The 17,671-nt window shown below is 34.5% G+C and overlaps 1 protein-coding gene across 2 annotated transcripts in view; it reads right to left on the reverse strand.

Moving 5' to 3' along the window:
* The window catches only part of EDIL3 (EGF like repeats and discoidin domains 3), a 629,193-nt gene that overhangs the window by 453,137 nt on the left and 158,385 nt on the right, over positions 1-17,671 (reverse strand). For both annotated transcript variants that reach the window (XM_069085066.1, XM_069085065.1), the window contains exon 2: positions 11,138-11,266. In XM_069085066.1, the coding sequence (XP_068941167.1) occupies positions 11,138-11,266 (129 nt within the window). The remainder of the gene's footprint in view (positions 1-11,137; positions 11,267-17,671) is intronic.

The raw sequence follows: 17,671 nt of genomic DNA on the forward strand, positions 1-17,671 counted from the left end.
ATAGATAGATAGATAGATAGATAGATAGATAGATAGATAGATAGATATAGATAGATCGATCAATAGATAGATAAGTCCTCTGCTCACAAATAATAGTTAAATTCATGGATTGCGAGCTGTTGAGGTTGCTGAAAGAAGAAAAGAAGTGATGAGGTTACTGAAAGAGAGAAGAAAAGAAGGTTTAAGGCAGAACTTTGGAGAAAACCCACAGTTAGGGAGGGCAATATAAATAATGAACTGGAAAAGTAGATACCATGTTTCCCCGATAATAAGACCTATCCCGAAAATAAGCCCTCCCCTTACTGTGTAAGATTCCTCTAAAATAAGCCCTACTGAGATTGCTACTGTAGTGAAGGTGATCCCCTGCGCTACACACTACATTACAGTACCCTCTGTATGCACCGTTCCCCCCCCCAGGGTGAAACGCACGCTGCGCTCTGAGCTGCATCCAATCAGAGCTGCAGCAGTGAGCGTGTCATCCTGTTCTTCCCCAGTGATTTGCTTATTGAATAAAGGTACATTTTTTGTTCACATTTACCTGTTTATTAAAATTGCTGTCAATGTTCATTAAAATAAGCCCTCCCCTGAAAATAAGCCCTCTGGTGTTTTTCTGTCCAAAAAAATAATAAGACAGTATCTTATTATCGGGGAAACATGGTAAAGAAGGCCTACTCAGACAAACAAGAAGAGAGTTAGGAGAGAGGAGTGTCATGAATTTCCAAAGCAGAGAGCTTATCCAAGAAGGGAATGTGGTCAACAGTGTAAATATAGCATACGTTGAGAAGTATGAGGACTGAGAATACATTATGAGATGTGGCAATTAAGAGATCATAAAAATGGATATAAGTTGCTTCTTTTGAAAATTTGGACAATCAGGTTGAAAACAATTATACTCATGACTTAGATTTAGGAAGATGACTAGATAGAAATTCATTTTTTGTTTACACAGGTGAAAAGGGACAGCTAGCACACTGCATGAGAGTTAGGATTTCAATAAAATGAAATTTAATGGGTACAAATGTAAAATTCGACACATCACGAGATCAACATCACTAGTACAATATGGGGAAGGCATGGTTAGGCAGAAATTTGTCCCCAAAATATGTGGAGATGTGGATAGAAAGCTGGCCCCCAAACCCAGGAAAACCTGACTTCAAGTTGCTTGGCTGATAAAAACTGAGCTTTAACCTAGGGAAATTACTTATCCTTGCAGTTCCCTACATAGCTCTTAAAGACTACAAGTCATAGAGAAAGAACTGACTTGAATTGGCAGAGGTAGCTTCCTTCAACCATTTTTTAATGTTAAATGATCTACAAGCAAAACTTCACAAAGAAAGAACCATGCTCACTCATCTCCTTTATGGTAGGCCCTATGCCATAAATGTCTTTTCCATTCCCTATTGTTCCTACTCTGTGGACCCACTGAAATCTGCAAAGAAGTAGACAGAAATGTCTTCTCAAATTTCTAGATTGTATTGACTGAGAGAAAGCTAAAATTTATTTATTCTAATTCCATCCCCAGGGAAACTGGAGGGCCAATGTTCGATTTCATTCATGTATTATCCTTTCATGTTTCATAACACTGGTTCCCAATCTGTGGGTCCTGACCCTCTCTGCAGGGCCATGGATTTATCTCAAGAAGTTCATATAAAACATGTATTTTCTTAATCAGTAGTCATTAATGGAAGACTAACTATCATGTGGGGTGCATGATACTTTTTGACATAAAAATGTGTCTTCATGTTTCAAAAAGTAGGAAACTGCTGGATTATAAAATTACTAAAAACTTCTTTCTTCACCTCCTTCCTTTTATTTGAGCTCTTCAAGCTTTTCCTCAATATCACTATTCCAGTTAGCCTAAGTCTGTCCAATAGCCATCCGAATTAAATATTTAGAACCAAAGGTGTATGTTTACTTCTACAGAATGTTTTCCCTCAGAGGCCAGACTATACTGTGCTTTACATAATTTACAGTATGAGTGATGGCCCACCAGAATCTATTACATTATATTGAAGGTGTTTGTTCACTATATATTATTTTATAAAGTCTTTGAATATTAGAGCAATCAGTCTTTTAGCATGAAAAATAAACACTTCATCTTAATGCATCATTAAACTGTTCTCAAGCAAGCTTATCCATGGCTAAGGAGAATATGAGTCAATGTTCTTTACTATTGGGGGTGTAACAACCACTGTGGGTGAGAGTTACTCAATCTCAAATAACTCTCATAATTCTTGTCATTCTCAGGGGATGCTGACTAATGCATCCCCCATCCAAATGGGGCTTATGGATTTCACTGATAGAACATAACATAAAGTCACCTTTGAAACTAAGTTATTTATAGAAAAAACAATTGGCAATGTTTCAATAATTCTCTACGATTCACTTTGAGGAATATTTATCAGGTGCTGAAAGACACTATGCTAGGTACTAAGAATATGCTATCATATATTATATATATATATGTGTGTGTGTGTGTGTGTGTGTGTGTATACTGATGTATGTGTGTGTATACGTACAGACCCTGCTTTCAAGGAATTTATATTCTAGTGGGAAGGGACAAAGGATACACATAGGTAAGTTAGAATATGATTAAGTTCATTGAAGAGTTCAAACAAGGTGGGTTTGGAGAATTAATAGAAGTTCAAGAAAAGCCTCATGAAGGAGATTGCAGCTGATCTGGGCCCATGATCCACTCTGTCTCTAGCGGTAGGATTACAATGCTTGATTGTACCATTATTAACTAGTGATCAATTGCTAATACTTTACTGTGTCATGGGTACTTTAGTTTTGGTGGTTAATGAATCTAAATGTAGAAGAGGGTGAAAATAACCATTGTCTCTTAGTATCTTCAAGAACAAGGTTACTATTGATAAATAATCAGGAAGATAAGAATATGTAGTAACGGGACAGGATTTTACAAATTGGAGGACATGGCTTCAGGATATTGCATGTCATTTTAAAAGACTGGCCTGCAGTTTGTGCTCTGTTGGCAGGGAAAGAGAATGTTTGGATGAATCTTTTGCCTGATATAAAGCAGGTATTCGAGGAATTGCTATTAGAATTGGCACTTTGGAAATGTTGTTTTATGTTTACATTTATATTGATCAGAATATACAAGGAATCTCAAGACCCTTCTTGGGGTATTCAATTGACTCATACCCATGGAAACCACTCTGTCCTATCACAAGGTCTCTAGCTTTCTCCCTGCCCTCCATCCAAGGAGATTTGGCCAAGGAGGTTATGCAGCTTGGTGAAGGAGAGGAGGAAAGTTTGACTTCAGGTACTCCATTGAAATGACCTACAAGGTTGGAGGGAACTAGTGTCTAGGAACAAGCTTAAAGATTCCTTTAAATGATTTCACTACAACACAAAATATGACCATCCAGACAGAGAAATGGGCCTGGGAAGGCTCACATGCAGACTCTTGGGGTTTATGCACCATCACTTTCCCCCTCAATCTCTGCCCACAGGTAAGAGCCTATCTGTCCAGACTTTTTTTCACATTATAATCTTTGTTCTCTATATTCCAGGCAAAACTGTCCCTTGAATATAGCCTTACATTTCCCACATTGTGCCTTTTCAGAGATTGTTTCCAAACGACTTACATGCAATCCCTGCTCACATCTGTTTCTTACAAACCTTGGCTTCCTCATCGTCTCAGCTCATATATCAAGTCCTATAGACAAGGAAAGGTGTTCCTGATCCCATTCGTCTTCCCCCCTCAAAATACATGGTATTCACTTATCTGTTTACATGCTGGATTCCCCATTATACTGTAAAGTCCTAGGAGGCAGAGAATCCTTTTTAGTTTGGCTAGTATATCCCTAGACCTTTGCACAGTACTTTGTACATGGGAGCTCTGAAATTCATGTTTGCTGAGTTAAATTAAATTGAATAAAATAAGAAACATCAATGTATTTTGTTGTGAATCCCATTCCACAGATAATATTATTTTATTTTATATTTTAGGTGTTTTATCTCTCTTTAATACTCAGAAAAAAATACATCTCTTATTTTATTTCAAGTAGTTTGTTTTAAAAGATCATTTGTTGGATCAGTTTCCCACTGTTCTTCACTTATAATAAAGAACAACTATTAGTCAACTATTCAACTAAATTAAGAATTAAAATGTTAGGAGGCACATGTGATAATTCATTAAAAGGAAAAAAACCTTCTCATTCTTTCTTTCTGTCTCTATTGATACTTTCTCTCTTCTCTATCTCCAGTCTCTGTCTCTCTATCTCTCTTTGTGTCTCACTCTTCCCTCTCTGTGTCTCTCTCTTCCTCTGTCTCTTTGTGTCTCTCTTCCTTTTCTTTTTGTCTTTGTCTCCCTCTCTCCTTTCTCTTTCTGTTGGTCTGTGTATCTCTCTGTCTCTTACACACACACACACACACACACACACACACACACACAAATACATTCTCTATCTCATACACACATATATAACACATGTAAAACACATTGCAAATACTTTTATTAATAGAGTTATATTATTGGGCTCATCCAAATACATTTAGAGACGGAGCATTAAAAAAACCCCAAAAAACTTTAAAAAATTCATAAAACAAATGTATATGTAAAAAAAACCCTTTACTTATTCAGATGCCATTTCATCATCTATTTCACTTTTCCTGAATAAACACTAGCTGAGTCATTCCTGAATACAGTAAAAAAAAATCAATAAATAATGACTCTGTGTGCCTGAAGATAGTTCATCCTTGTGCCTGTAGGCACCTTGGAAATTTCTCAGTAATCACCCCTGGCTAGACAACTTTGGATCAACTGCTTTGTTCACTATAGACTAGCTCTCATTAAGATAATGTCAGGAAAGACTTAACTCAATCAGGAGCTCTTCTCTTTTCATCCAAGAGTCAGTCTTAAAGAGCCCTGACACCTCCTTCTTATAATTTCCTTCACTAAGCTGACAACCTAAGTGAAATCTGCAGAATCATCTCATTTAGTATCCTAAGTTCAGTCATCCAAAAATAGCTTCACCTAGCCCAAGAGATCTAGTCAAATTCCTTACCATTGTGACACTGCATAAACACTAACCGGTGGATCTTTAAGACACACAGTCACTATGCTGCACTACTTGAGCCTGACTATCTTCAAAAAGTCAAAGACAATGCAGGAATGGCCCATGAAATAAACCAATGGAACTTAATAAAAGAGAATATTCATCTAGATCTAGAAGAGTTGACAGAACCACCTTTATTTGGGAAATCTTTATTTTAACTGGGAAAACCCAGTTAAAATGAGAAAAATTCTAATAGCAAATTAAAGTCATTGTCCTGCCTTAGGTCAAAGAAATGTCAAGTTGACATAAGAAAGGGAGTACAAAATTGGCCTATTATTGGGAAGCAGTCTGGCATAGGGGAGAGAAGGGAGAGTTTAGAACAGGAAGAAGTGGCTTAAAATTCTGCTTATGAAACATACTGTAAGCTTGACCCAGGACAAGTTATTAGCCTCTTATTTCCCCAGGTAAATATTTAATATAATGATGATGATGATAGCAGCTTCCATTTACATAGCACTTTAATTTTTGCACAGTGATCTATATACGTTAACTCATTTGATAATTATAACAACAGTGTGAGGTAAGTACTATTATTATCTGCATATTAGAGAAAAGAAAATTGAAGTGCAGAAAGCTTTATGTGACTTTAACCTGTGTCATATAGTTAGCAAGAATCTGAGGTATGATTTAAATTCAGGTCTTCCTGACTCCATGTCTTACACTTTATCTTTCATATACTAAAAAAGTTGTAGAAGAATTGTCCATCTATATCACACTAGAGAATCTCCTTACTAAACAGAATCAATACCAATGAAATAAAAGGTACAGACCAAAATTATTGTATTTACCCAGGTTCTGGGGAACTTTTTGGAAAGATAAAATAATATAGAGGCAGTGAAGTATAGAGGATAAAGCTCTGAACTTGCTGTAAAGAATTCCTGAATTCCACCTTAGATGCTGGTTTGGCATCATGAGGAATGTGCTTTGTTCTCTCTGTCTCATTTTTTCCCAAGATCACATGCAAATAATTATAAAACATCTCTCACAGACTTATTGTGATGATAAAATAAGATAATGTAAAAGTCAATTGCAAACCTCAAAGTATTATATAAATATAAAATTTGGGGATATTTTTGTTATTGTTGTTGTCGTAAGAATAGGATTTCGGTCTTTCACGTTGTGTTCTCTTTGATCCTATGTGTAAATTAATTTCTCTGAAACTATGATCTTTTATCTGTGAAATGGTATTAATATGAGTGACATTAAGTGCCAGTTGCATGTTGGGGCAGGCGAGGGAACTTTAGTAAATGTGCCACTATCCTAAGATGAGGTATAGGAAAGAAATAAAAGGAAATAAAGTTACCAAGTCCAATGATATCACCAATCTTCCATCAGTAATATATATATATATATATATATATATATATACATATACTCACACACTTTAGATCATATTTCCAATAGTTCTGACCTCTTGATAGTTTTTCATTTATACCTCCTAATATCCAAGGACCTATCCAAGGTCAAATAGTGTGAAATAGTACTCTTGCTCATTTTCTGATTGCTAGAAACAGAGTGGATATATCCTTTTTTTTACCATGAACACTGTATTCCCATTACTAAAATTAAGTCAAATTGTACGTAGCATTAGTGCTAACATTGTCTAAACTTAAATTTCATTTTTAGAAGTACACAATTATTTAATAAATAAATATTTTTAAGCATCTACCATGTTCCAGGTCATGTTGTAGATTCTGGGAGGATAAAGCCAAAAGGGAAACCTTATTTTCAAGGAGCTTACATTCTAGCAGTAGAGACAGTATGTGTATGGGTATATAAAATGTATGAGTAAAAAAATGCATAAATATAGAATGATTTGGAAGGAAGGAGACACTAGCAGCTGAGGGGATTAGAAAAGGTCTCTTGTAAAATGTAAGGTTTGAAAGAAACTAGGTATTCTAAATTGCAAAGGTGAGGACCAAATGCATTCCTTGTATTTGACAGAGACAATTCAAAGGGATAGGTTATTTCACCATCTCTGTCTGTCTGTCTCTCTCTTTCTCTCACTCTACTTTCCTCTCTCTTTTATCCTCCCCTTTTCTCTCTCCACACACATACACGTGTGTGTGTATATATTTGTGTGTGTGTCTCTGTGTGTATTATATATGTATATATATTCACACATACATATATTGGTCCTCACAACAAATGCAAAGAAATATATATGCATAGGAATGCACATGTGCACATATACCTACATATATGAATAATTTACATCTATATATGCATATGTAGACGTATACATACACATTATACACATACACACATATGCCTTACTAGGCTAATGCTGATTTGGAATTCCATATATGGTCATTGTCCTATCCAGTGGGGATTCTAACTATTAATACTGATGACCAAACCTATATATCCATTATCAGGAGTTTTGATTGAAACACACAAAAAGAGATTTTGGTGGTGAGTGATTCATTGGTCAGACATTTGTTAGTCTAGACACTTGCTGTTGTATTCAATAAGCATCTAAATACAGATGAACAAATTTAAAGATGACAAATTTCAGGAGATAGAACTGGAAACTTTCCTTTTTCCTCAGGGGAACACATTGCTAATATCTTTGAGACAGTAGGTGGAAAATGAAAAGTCATTCTAGGGTTATTAGAAATAAACGTTGGTAAATTAAAAAAAAAAACATTTGCAGGGGGTTGGGGAAAGGGAAGATGATACAGAGACTTTTTACAAAAGCAGATAGAAGAAAAAGAAAGATGAGGGGGTATTGGGGGAGGGGAACAAGATTGCCTCTTTGATAGTGGATACAAACTCAGTCAAGTGATTTTCTCCAAGGCTCTTCTTGGTACAGAGGGATATTATATGATGGAAGCTTTGCTACCAGAGGGGCCAAGAGCTTCAGACTTAGCTGCAACTTGAGATATTGTGAGCAAAGAATAAAATGGCAAAATTGGATAAGGATCTCTTTGAAGGTAGCCTTCAAATATGGTAGTGCCACTGCAAAGTAATAAGGTTTAGGTTAGTTCATGAAGAAGCTTTATCACTAAGTATAGCCTGCATTTGAAATGTTCTGCTTCAAGATGTGCTGGACTAAGGAGATTAGATGTCTGACTATATTTTTTCTTCTCATTCACAAGAGAGGAATAATTTTCAAAATTGGGATCAAAATATTTTTTATCCAGTACATCCAAAAAGAGATATTTTCATTCCTTTTGAATTTGAGAAATGAACTATCCTGGGAGAAAAGGACCTTAGAACTTCATAGAATCATAGAATTTTAATGCTGAGCTAAATCAGACCTTAAAGCCCTCTCCAACATCTTTGGGGATTCTAGATTACTAAAAACATGGCTATCACTGGGGCTATAGGAGAGTTCAAGTGTTCTTTTCTTTTTTTAAGACCTTATCTTCAAAATACCAAATGTTCCTTGTTTATGTAAAATCCATGCCTGCCTCCTTGCACTCTGTACTGGGACCTACCTAATGGTGTCAAAATAATTATCTGACTAGAGCAAGTCCAAGTAAAGTAGCTGATCATAGAGTAGAAAAAGCATTTTTGTCTTTAATAAATTAATGATTCAAATATTTTGTCCTGTAATCATATTCAATGTTTGATGCACTTTAGAAGTTATTGTTGTCATTATTTTTTTTTTGTTTTTGTTTTCTAATGGGGCTTAAGTCATTTTCTAATGCCAGTGTGCTCACTGATTGATTCACTTATTCATTTGTTCAACATACAAAGGTTGAACATTTGTTGACTATTCTCCAGCACTGTGCTATGTGGTATAACAGTTAAAAAGAGGGATGAAACTCTATCCTCATTATTTATTAATTTCTAAAACCTCAAATCCAAGTTGTTAGATTAAATTGAATTTAAACTTGGCCTACTCTCAAGGACTTTTTAAATTAAAAATTGTAATTCACCCATTTGCACTATGTATGTATGTGCACTTGTGTGCATGTGTGTATGTATAGATACTTTTATAAACATACATACACACATGCATCCACATTCATGTACACACATACACCTAGATAGATAATATTTTTAATGCATGAGAAAAATATTTAATTCAAAGGGCTACTATTATAGATATACATTAAAGTTATTGAATATAATTCATTATTTTCCACAGAACTCCAAAATCTAGACAGTCTGGGGGATGATGATTCAAACAGATTAAGCACATATTTTTAAAGAATCCTATACATAATCTTTATGCATTCAAGGATTACATGGAACAAATCATGAAAATCACTGTCACTGATAAGAATTTAATTTTTCAATTGATATATATCTGAAAGAACTAGGATTTTAAAAAATGAACCAAGATTCATTTTTGAATTTTGCCAAAAAAAATTAATGCAACATGTTGTACTAATAGAATATGGTATGCTTAATACATGAAGAATTTCTGGCATATGATATCCTTTCTCATAAAATGAATATGATTTATTTTCGTTCCTTTAAACATGACAACACAATAGTCAAATGAGGCCGTACCAGAGCCTCCTGTAAAGCATTAAAATTTATTAAAAACCATTTCTCAACGTTTAAAAGAAATTGTTTGACTTTGGTTCTTCCTCGAAGATATTAACCAAAACAAGCAACAATCTCCATCCTATCAGGAGTCAGAGGTGTTTTCAATCTGGGGAACATGTGTCATAGGTACTCACTTGGATTCTATTCAATTTATCAGTGTTTGACACTTTTTAAGTTTCAATACATTACTTTGTTTTGTTAAAATGTTTTCTAATTCATCCTCTTATTCATTTATTTCATGCTAAGAATGTGCATTGCCATCATTTTCTTCAGAAATATTCATTATTTTTTCCCCGGAAAATGTGGTTCTCTAATGAAACTCTGAACTTTAATTGTGCCATCTCCCCTCTGTTAAAGATTAGGGCACATTCCTCCCTATATAGCAAATAATGAGAAGTCCTGAGGTTCTAGTAGCTTGCCAAAAACAATAGATTGAGTTATCTTAGAATCAAATTGAAAGAAAGTGTTATTACTCAGCCATAGCTTAGTGATCCTCCAAGTAATAATGGATAAACACAAGGCAATGGTTAAACATCCTGGTCAAATTTGTTCAAGATTCAAGGAGCATCATGTCTAACAATTACTGGCAAAATACAGAGAACAATCACTTTTATTCTTGATAAGAAGACAACCATAACCCTAGACTTCTACACTTTCTAGATAATGCAAATCTGTCTTTTTTGCATGTTTCCCAACAACCTTAATTTCTAAAAGTATGCTCAAAAACCTTATGGTAGCTGACAGAACTTTAAGCCAGGAAGGTGAACATTTGCATATTTCAAAGATGTGAAGCTCTTCTCCTCAAAGCTGACATGAAGAGTAGAGAGAATTTTGGGAGGTTGATCAAATGTGTGCCTGCAATCTGAGGGGAAATTTTGCTCAAGTTTATATTATGCCACTTTAAAAGGATGAATGCTTGCTAGAGAGTAATTTCTCTGTCCAAATGAAGGTCACTTATTCACAAGCAATTGAATCATTTCATAGGAGGAAAAATAGTTTCAAATTTTTGCTGAATTGGAATGGAAACTTTAATACCATGTACATTTATTGAAAAGTAAAATTTTGAAAAATACTTTTTTTTAGCTTCCTATAATGGAAAGGTTGTACTTGGTCATTTCATTTGAAAAGAGATAGGTAGAATCATTCACAAAACACTTCAATAGTATAAATAGGCTCTCTCAAGTCTATTTAGATAAAATGTATTTCTTCTAAATAAATTGGTTTTGGAATTATGTGCCATTGAGGTCAACATGATTTTATGAAAGTATTTGGGCTGTATGCAATTGTTAATGTTTGAAATACTAATTCATTTTATTTGACTTTTTAAATGCCTGCCAATGCTGTTGTATTTATCAATTTATACAATATTTGGAAGTAAAAATAAAAGATAAAAATCTAATAAATAAATACAAAAAGAACAGCCAAATACCAGAATTCAGCAAAACTGACTGACACAAAATGTGCACACTGCCTCATAGCCAAACTCATGCCATATATAAGATAAAGAAAATATTCAGATAACCATTAAAGTGTTCAAATCTTGCACTTACCAACCTCCACAACACTAGAGCAATTGGGATCTGTGAAGCCAACTGGGCACTCACAGGAAAAAGATTCATCAGCCAGTCCAGCCGAACAAATTCCTCCATTATCACATGGCTTGGAGTCACAAATATCACCTGTGGATTAAAGGAACAGGTACTGAATTTTTTTATCGATCCCATCAATCCCATCCAAATGAATTACCCATGAAGAAGCAGAGATTCTATTATATCAGCTTTATTAAGCAACTTTCTGTAGATTTATTTGATGCTACCTCCTTTCACAAAATGAAATTCATGTAGATTTGTGATTCAAACATGGTATGAAGATGTCTTTTTTTGTCTTGTAGTTGTGTTTTGAGATGTTGCAGGAGAAATAATAAAATTTCTTTAAGAAAAAAAGCAATCATATTACCCCTTTTACATTGAAGAGTATATGTTTATTGATGTTCATTAAGCAAAAACAAAAAAAATAATTTTTAAAAAGAACAATGATTATTTTGAATACAGAGAAGCATGAGAGGACATATGTGAATGAATTCAAAGTAAAATAAGCAGAACTAAGAAAACAATATACACAAGTTACAAGCTGTCACCTTCCCTCTGTCTGCACACTTCTCATTACAGAAAGCCACCATTTAGCATATATACACACAAATATGCATATATGTATGTATGTATAAGTGAATGAATCAATAAATACAAAGTCATACTATGCATACCTTTTCTTTATCAGTTCTTTCTCTGGAGATAGATAACACTTTCCTTCATAATTTCTTTATAGTTGATTTGAATATTTATAATACTCAGAATAGCTTAGTGTTCAGTTATTCTTTGAACAATATTGTTGTAACCATTTTCAATGTTCTCTTCATTCTCCACATTTCACACTTTATTTCATGTGTATCTTTCTATGTTTTTCCCCCTAAAATCAATCTGTTCATCATTTTTTATATGAGGGTAGTATTGTATCACAATCACATACCACGATGTGTTTAGTCATTCCCCATTTGATGGGCATCCCCTCAATTTCCATTTCTTTGTTATCACAAAGAGAGTTACTATAAATATTTTGGAACAAAGAAGTTCTTTTCCTTTTTCTCAGATCATCTTGAGAAATAGATCTAATAGTGTTATTACAGGGTCAAAGGATATACACAATTTTATAACTCTCTTTGGGCATAATTCCAAATTGCTTTAAAATTATTAGATCATTTCACAATTCTACCAATAATGTTATCAGTGTCATGCAAACTCTTTATGAGCTCTTATACATATTATTTGGTCCAGAGTACTCTTAAATGTATTTACTGGTTTCTTATTTCTTAAAAAATAGATCTGTGATTACTTTGATATAAATAACTCCTGTTGAGAAAATTCCTTCTTCCCTGCAGATTGGCCTCTTCTCTGCACTTAGTAATTATATAAAGTTGTCTGTGGCATTGGAAGGTTGAGTGACTTGCCTAGCATCACATATCTGGTATATAACAAAGACAGTCCTCAAATCCAGGTTCTTGACTCTAGCAAATTGTAGTTCCACTATACCACAGCCTTTCACATTTAGGTTTTCAAAACAATGCTTCATTTGTTTATATTCTAATTTTATTGGAAGCCAATTTAAATACTTATTTAAGTTGAAAAAGAATGTTAAATAATCACAGATAAAATCCTACAGTTATTTTGCATCAAATTCCAATAAATTTTGTTGTAACAGTGCTTCACAGTGCATTTGATTTTGCTTGTTTTTATATTTATAATTATTGGAAAATACTATGCTCAACTTTACACCACCATCATTTTGATAATTGATAATATCATTCAGAAAATATTAGTAATTTGGGAGTCATATAATAGAATTCTATAAATTATTCATAAAAAATAATTTCTTAAGAACCAACTTTATTTCAGGAACTCTGCTAGGCACAGTAATACAAAGAGAAGAGGAAGTATTACTTGGCTTCAATGACTTCTATTATGGAGACAAGTGTGTATGTATACATATATATGCATACCACACCTATGTACATACATATAGAACAATAATAAAATAGGAGTATCACTAGCAAATGGGAGGGGGAGATGAAGAGCAGGGAAGGCATTGATAAAAGGTGATCCTTGAACATTTTGAAGGAAATAAGCAATTATTTGAGGTGGAGGTGAGAAGAAAGCATGTAACTGGCACGAGATGACCAGCATAAAGACAGAAATCAGGGATGGAGTGCTAGGTGTGGCAAAGAGAAAGCTAGTATTTATAGTATTAGTGTCATCTAAAAGGGAGTAGAAATGAGGCTAGAAATAAAGGTTTAGAGAAAGCTATGAAGGGTTTTAAAAGACCAACAGAGAAGTTTACATTTGATCCTATGGAGAATATAGGTGAGTACAGGAACAACATGGTCCACTTTGCACTTGAAAAAAATCACCTTGGCACCTATATAGAAAATGGATTGGAGTGGGGAGATATTTGAGGTAAAGAGATCAATCAACAGGCCATTGTGATGATTCAGGCAAGAGGTTATGAGGTCCTGAACAAAGGTGATACTTTTGGGTATATAAAGACAGTATTGAAAGTGAGACACTGAAGTTGAAATTACAAAATCTGGCAACTTATTGCATATTGTTATGATGGAGGGTGACTATAAAGCCAAACATGCACAGCTTTCCAGAGGACAGCTGCTGTGGACAGCTTTCAAGGTTCTGATTACATAGTATAGTGAACACTGTTTATTCAATAACAAATCAGAGCAACACATTCACAGAAAGTCAAAGTACATCATTCCCAATGTTACAACTTATCACAGAAAATCAAAATACAGCATTCACAATGACATAATAACTCAACAACTTATCACTAAAATGGACACATAGTTTTCACCACAGTGGTCACATAGTTTTGAACAAAGTACAATCATTTAGTCAATCAATCATTTAGTAACTCAATCATTCAATAATATAGTACAAAAGGTCAAATTCCTCCACCCATGAGGCACACTAAATTACAAATCAGTCACTATTCAGTCATCAGTCACTATTCAATCATCAGTCACTACTCAGTCATCAGTCACTACTCAGTACCCTCTTAAGGGGTAGTGAGAAATATACAGTCCATCCACCCCTTGGTCACAAGTAAATCACAATTTCATCACTACTCAGTACCATTGGAGAGGTCTTTTCATCTTGACTTGGGGCAGGCTTTCAACTTCCATGGCTTCTATTCAATGGTCCCAGCTTTCTCCTGAATCTAACCAACTACCACCTAGGTTCAAAGACAGCTCCCAGTTATTTGTCCAGCTTTCCATGCAGTTCCTGTTCCACACTGAAGCTCACAGTGTCCAGTCCACCTTAATCTTTCACTATCTCTGTTCCTGAGAAGTCAAGCCTTAACAAAGCCACAAACAAAATACCAACACCACAGTCATGCTTCCTCTAGCAACTCCTCAGCAGCTCTGGCTGGCCCTTGGAAGTCTTCAGCAAAAATTTCAGCTGGTTCCCAGAATCAAAATCACTTCATCCGGGTTCTCAAAATAAAAATCCTTCTCTCCAGCCTGGGCCTCTCTTCCTTCCTCAGCCTCCAGAACCTGGTTCCAAGAAGATCTGTCTGACCCAGCACGGGCTTCTCCTTATATACACACATGGCATGAGTTCTTTCCTGTTTCAGCCAACCCCTTCCTGTTTTGTGAGCAACAGGGGTTCATAGCTTCTGTTTCGTTAACTGAGGCTTGACTAACTAAGTGCTAAGTACCTCCTAGCTTTGCCAATACAAAGGGATCAAATTACATTACTATTACAGTGACAAGCTAGGCTTTAAAGGGTCATGGAGTTAATAAGAGGTAATGAAGAGGAGACAATGAATATAAATAATAGCTTATTATAGATGGGAAGTAAACTAAATAACATTACTAACCTGGGTTCATAAAGCAACAAGTTCTTAAATGACTGACTATTATTAACAGTGAAAGATCACTTGTGGCTGTGTGAGACAAATTATTTGGTGACTATAAGCATTCTTTTCATTTTTATTATTTATATAATATTTATATATTTATTATATTATATGACACATACTTATAATGCAATATAATTATATATAATAAAGTATTTATTATTTATGTTGTCGTTCAGTAGTTTCAGTCATGTCCTCCTCTTCATGATCTCATTTGGAGTTTTCTTGGCAAAGATACTAGAGTAGATTGACATTTTCTCCTCCAGATCATTTTACAGATGAGGGGCTGTGGAAAATTGAGATTAAGTTACTTGTCTAGGGTAAAGCAGCTCATAAATGCCTGAGGCTGACTTTGAACTCATGTCCTCCTCATTCCAAGTCCAGTGCTCTATCCAGTGTGCCACCTAGATTTTTATTTTTATTAATGTTAAATCATGTAGCCAATTCTGTTTTTCTGTGATTTATTCTAAGCTTTATATTTAATACCAAATCAGTTAAAATTACTTACCAGCAATTGACATTTGAATTAATATCTTAAAACATATAAAATATCAAAGACTTTCCATCTCTAGCTTCATCTTTTTGTAGTTATTGTAATTCACTCATATTTTTTAATGATCCTAATTAGTATGCACACAGTTCTCTTGGTTCTAGTTTTAACATTTTTTAATATATCATAAGGGTCTTTCTAGATTTCTTTATATTACTTATCCTTAGTGTTTCAATTGCATTACATTAATATATCACAGTTCATGTAGTCATTCTCATATTGTTAGGCAATTATCTTGCTTTCAGGTTGATTTTTTTTTTCAATGTGGAATCAGAATTTTAAGCCTCTCTTGTTCTCTTGCCCCTTTAGAGAGCTTGATATTATTTCAAAAGCCAATGAGGGAGTAGACTAGACATTGCTATTCTAAAGATATCATCTTCCTAAGGAAAAATTTACTCTTGATCAACATGTTGTAAATGTATCTTGTTGATATGACACTTGTTCCTGAAATGTCCCTAGGATATTTAACCAGCCTGTTACTCTTTTCATTTATCTTCCAACTCTATAATACATCATTTATCTAATTGTCTTGTCAATCTGGTATGGAAAGATAGAAGATACTTTTGCTTGGTAATGTTGGTGAAGAGCTTGGCTTTGGTATCTTTTAGTAAGTCAATTGTCCAACCCTTTCCTTAAAAAGGAATGTTTTGATTAAGTAGAAAATGCAGAGACTTGAATCAATTTGTCACCAGAAATTACAAATGATTGCTTTGAAAATCTTTGAATAGATAGCTTTCTCTTTTTTCGTTTCTCTCCTCTCCTCTTCTCCTCTGTCTCTGTCTCTCTCTGCCTCTGTCTCTCTCTCTTTCTCTCTGTGTGTCTCTGTGTCTCTCTCTCTGTCTCTCCACCTCTGTCTCTCTATCTCTGTCACTGTCTCTGTCTCACTGTCTCTCTTTGTCTCTCTGTCTGTCTGTCTCTCTGTCTCTGTCTGTCTCTCTGTCGGTCTCTGTCTCTGTCTCTCTCTGTCTCTGTCTCTCTGTCTCTGTCTCTGTCTCTCTCTCTTTCTCTCTCTGTGTCTGTCTCTCTGTGTGTTTTCTTCTCTCCATTCTCCACTCTCCACTCTCCTTGGCGTATATTCCTACCAATGGAAGTATTGGATCAGAAGGTACAATTATTTTTGTAACTTTCATTCATTACTGCAAGATTGCTCTCTATACAATTAGATTTCTACATACTGAGAGGCAGTATCATATCATGGACCGACCAGTGAACTTGAAGTCAGGGAAACAGATTTTAAACGATACCTTAGATACTTACAAGCTGGATGACTCTGGGGAAGCTACTTAATTATGGGTGGATTTTTCTTATTTGTAAAATATTTGGTTGGACTTGATGGTCTCTAACATTTCTTTGATCTGTTACTCTATAATCCTAAAACATGGGTATGAGTACCTATGTCTTTGAAGTCATCAAGCACTGAATTTCATTTAAAAATTCATGCTTCTGATTTAATGGTAAAATAATTTGCATAGATGATAAATGCTATATGGCTGCCACACATCTCTAACAACTTGGAGAATGTGATGATGGCTGAATTATTATATTCAATGGAATTTTGCCCAAAACTATATTGTACTTTGTCAATATAAATATGACATTTCTGTCCACTTAGATTTAAATTCTACTTTGTCAAAAATTCAAGTACATTAAGGATATGCCCATCAAAAAAATGAGAAATACATATAAAACTGTTTATAACCATTTCTTAGAAAAGTTTAACTGATATAAACCTTCTGACACAAGAAAAAGCCCCCCCCCCAAAAAAAAAAAACCCAGGAACTGCATTAAGGAAAATAATTAATTCACCAGACTGAGGGGTATGAGAGTGAGATGGAAAAAAATAAATTCATTCATTAAAAAAAACTACCAACAAAATAGGGTGTAATTCCATTTGCAAAAAATAAAGAAACAAATAGACAAGCCTGGAATGAGAGGGTTAGATTGAGACTGATGAAAGTTTATAAACAATATCACCTAAAAAAATAACAAAGAAAAGATTTTGAGGGGTACAGAAAATTTAGCTTAGATCCATTTAAGCTCAAACATTTAGAAT

This window comes from Petaurus breviceps, unplaced genomic scaffold, assembly GCF_028583685.1.
Source record: "Petaurus breviceps papuanus isolate PSGF00001 unplaced genomic scaffold, PetGlider_PUasm1.0 175, whole genome shotgun sequence".
Classification (NCBI taxonomy): domain Eukaryota; kingdom Metazoa; phylum Chordata; class Mammalia; order Diprotodontia; family Petauridae; genus Petaurus; species Petaurus breviceps.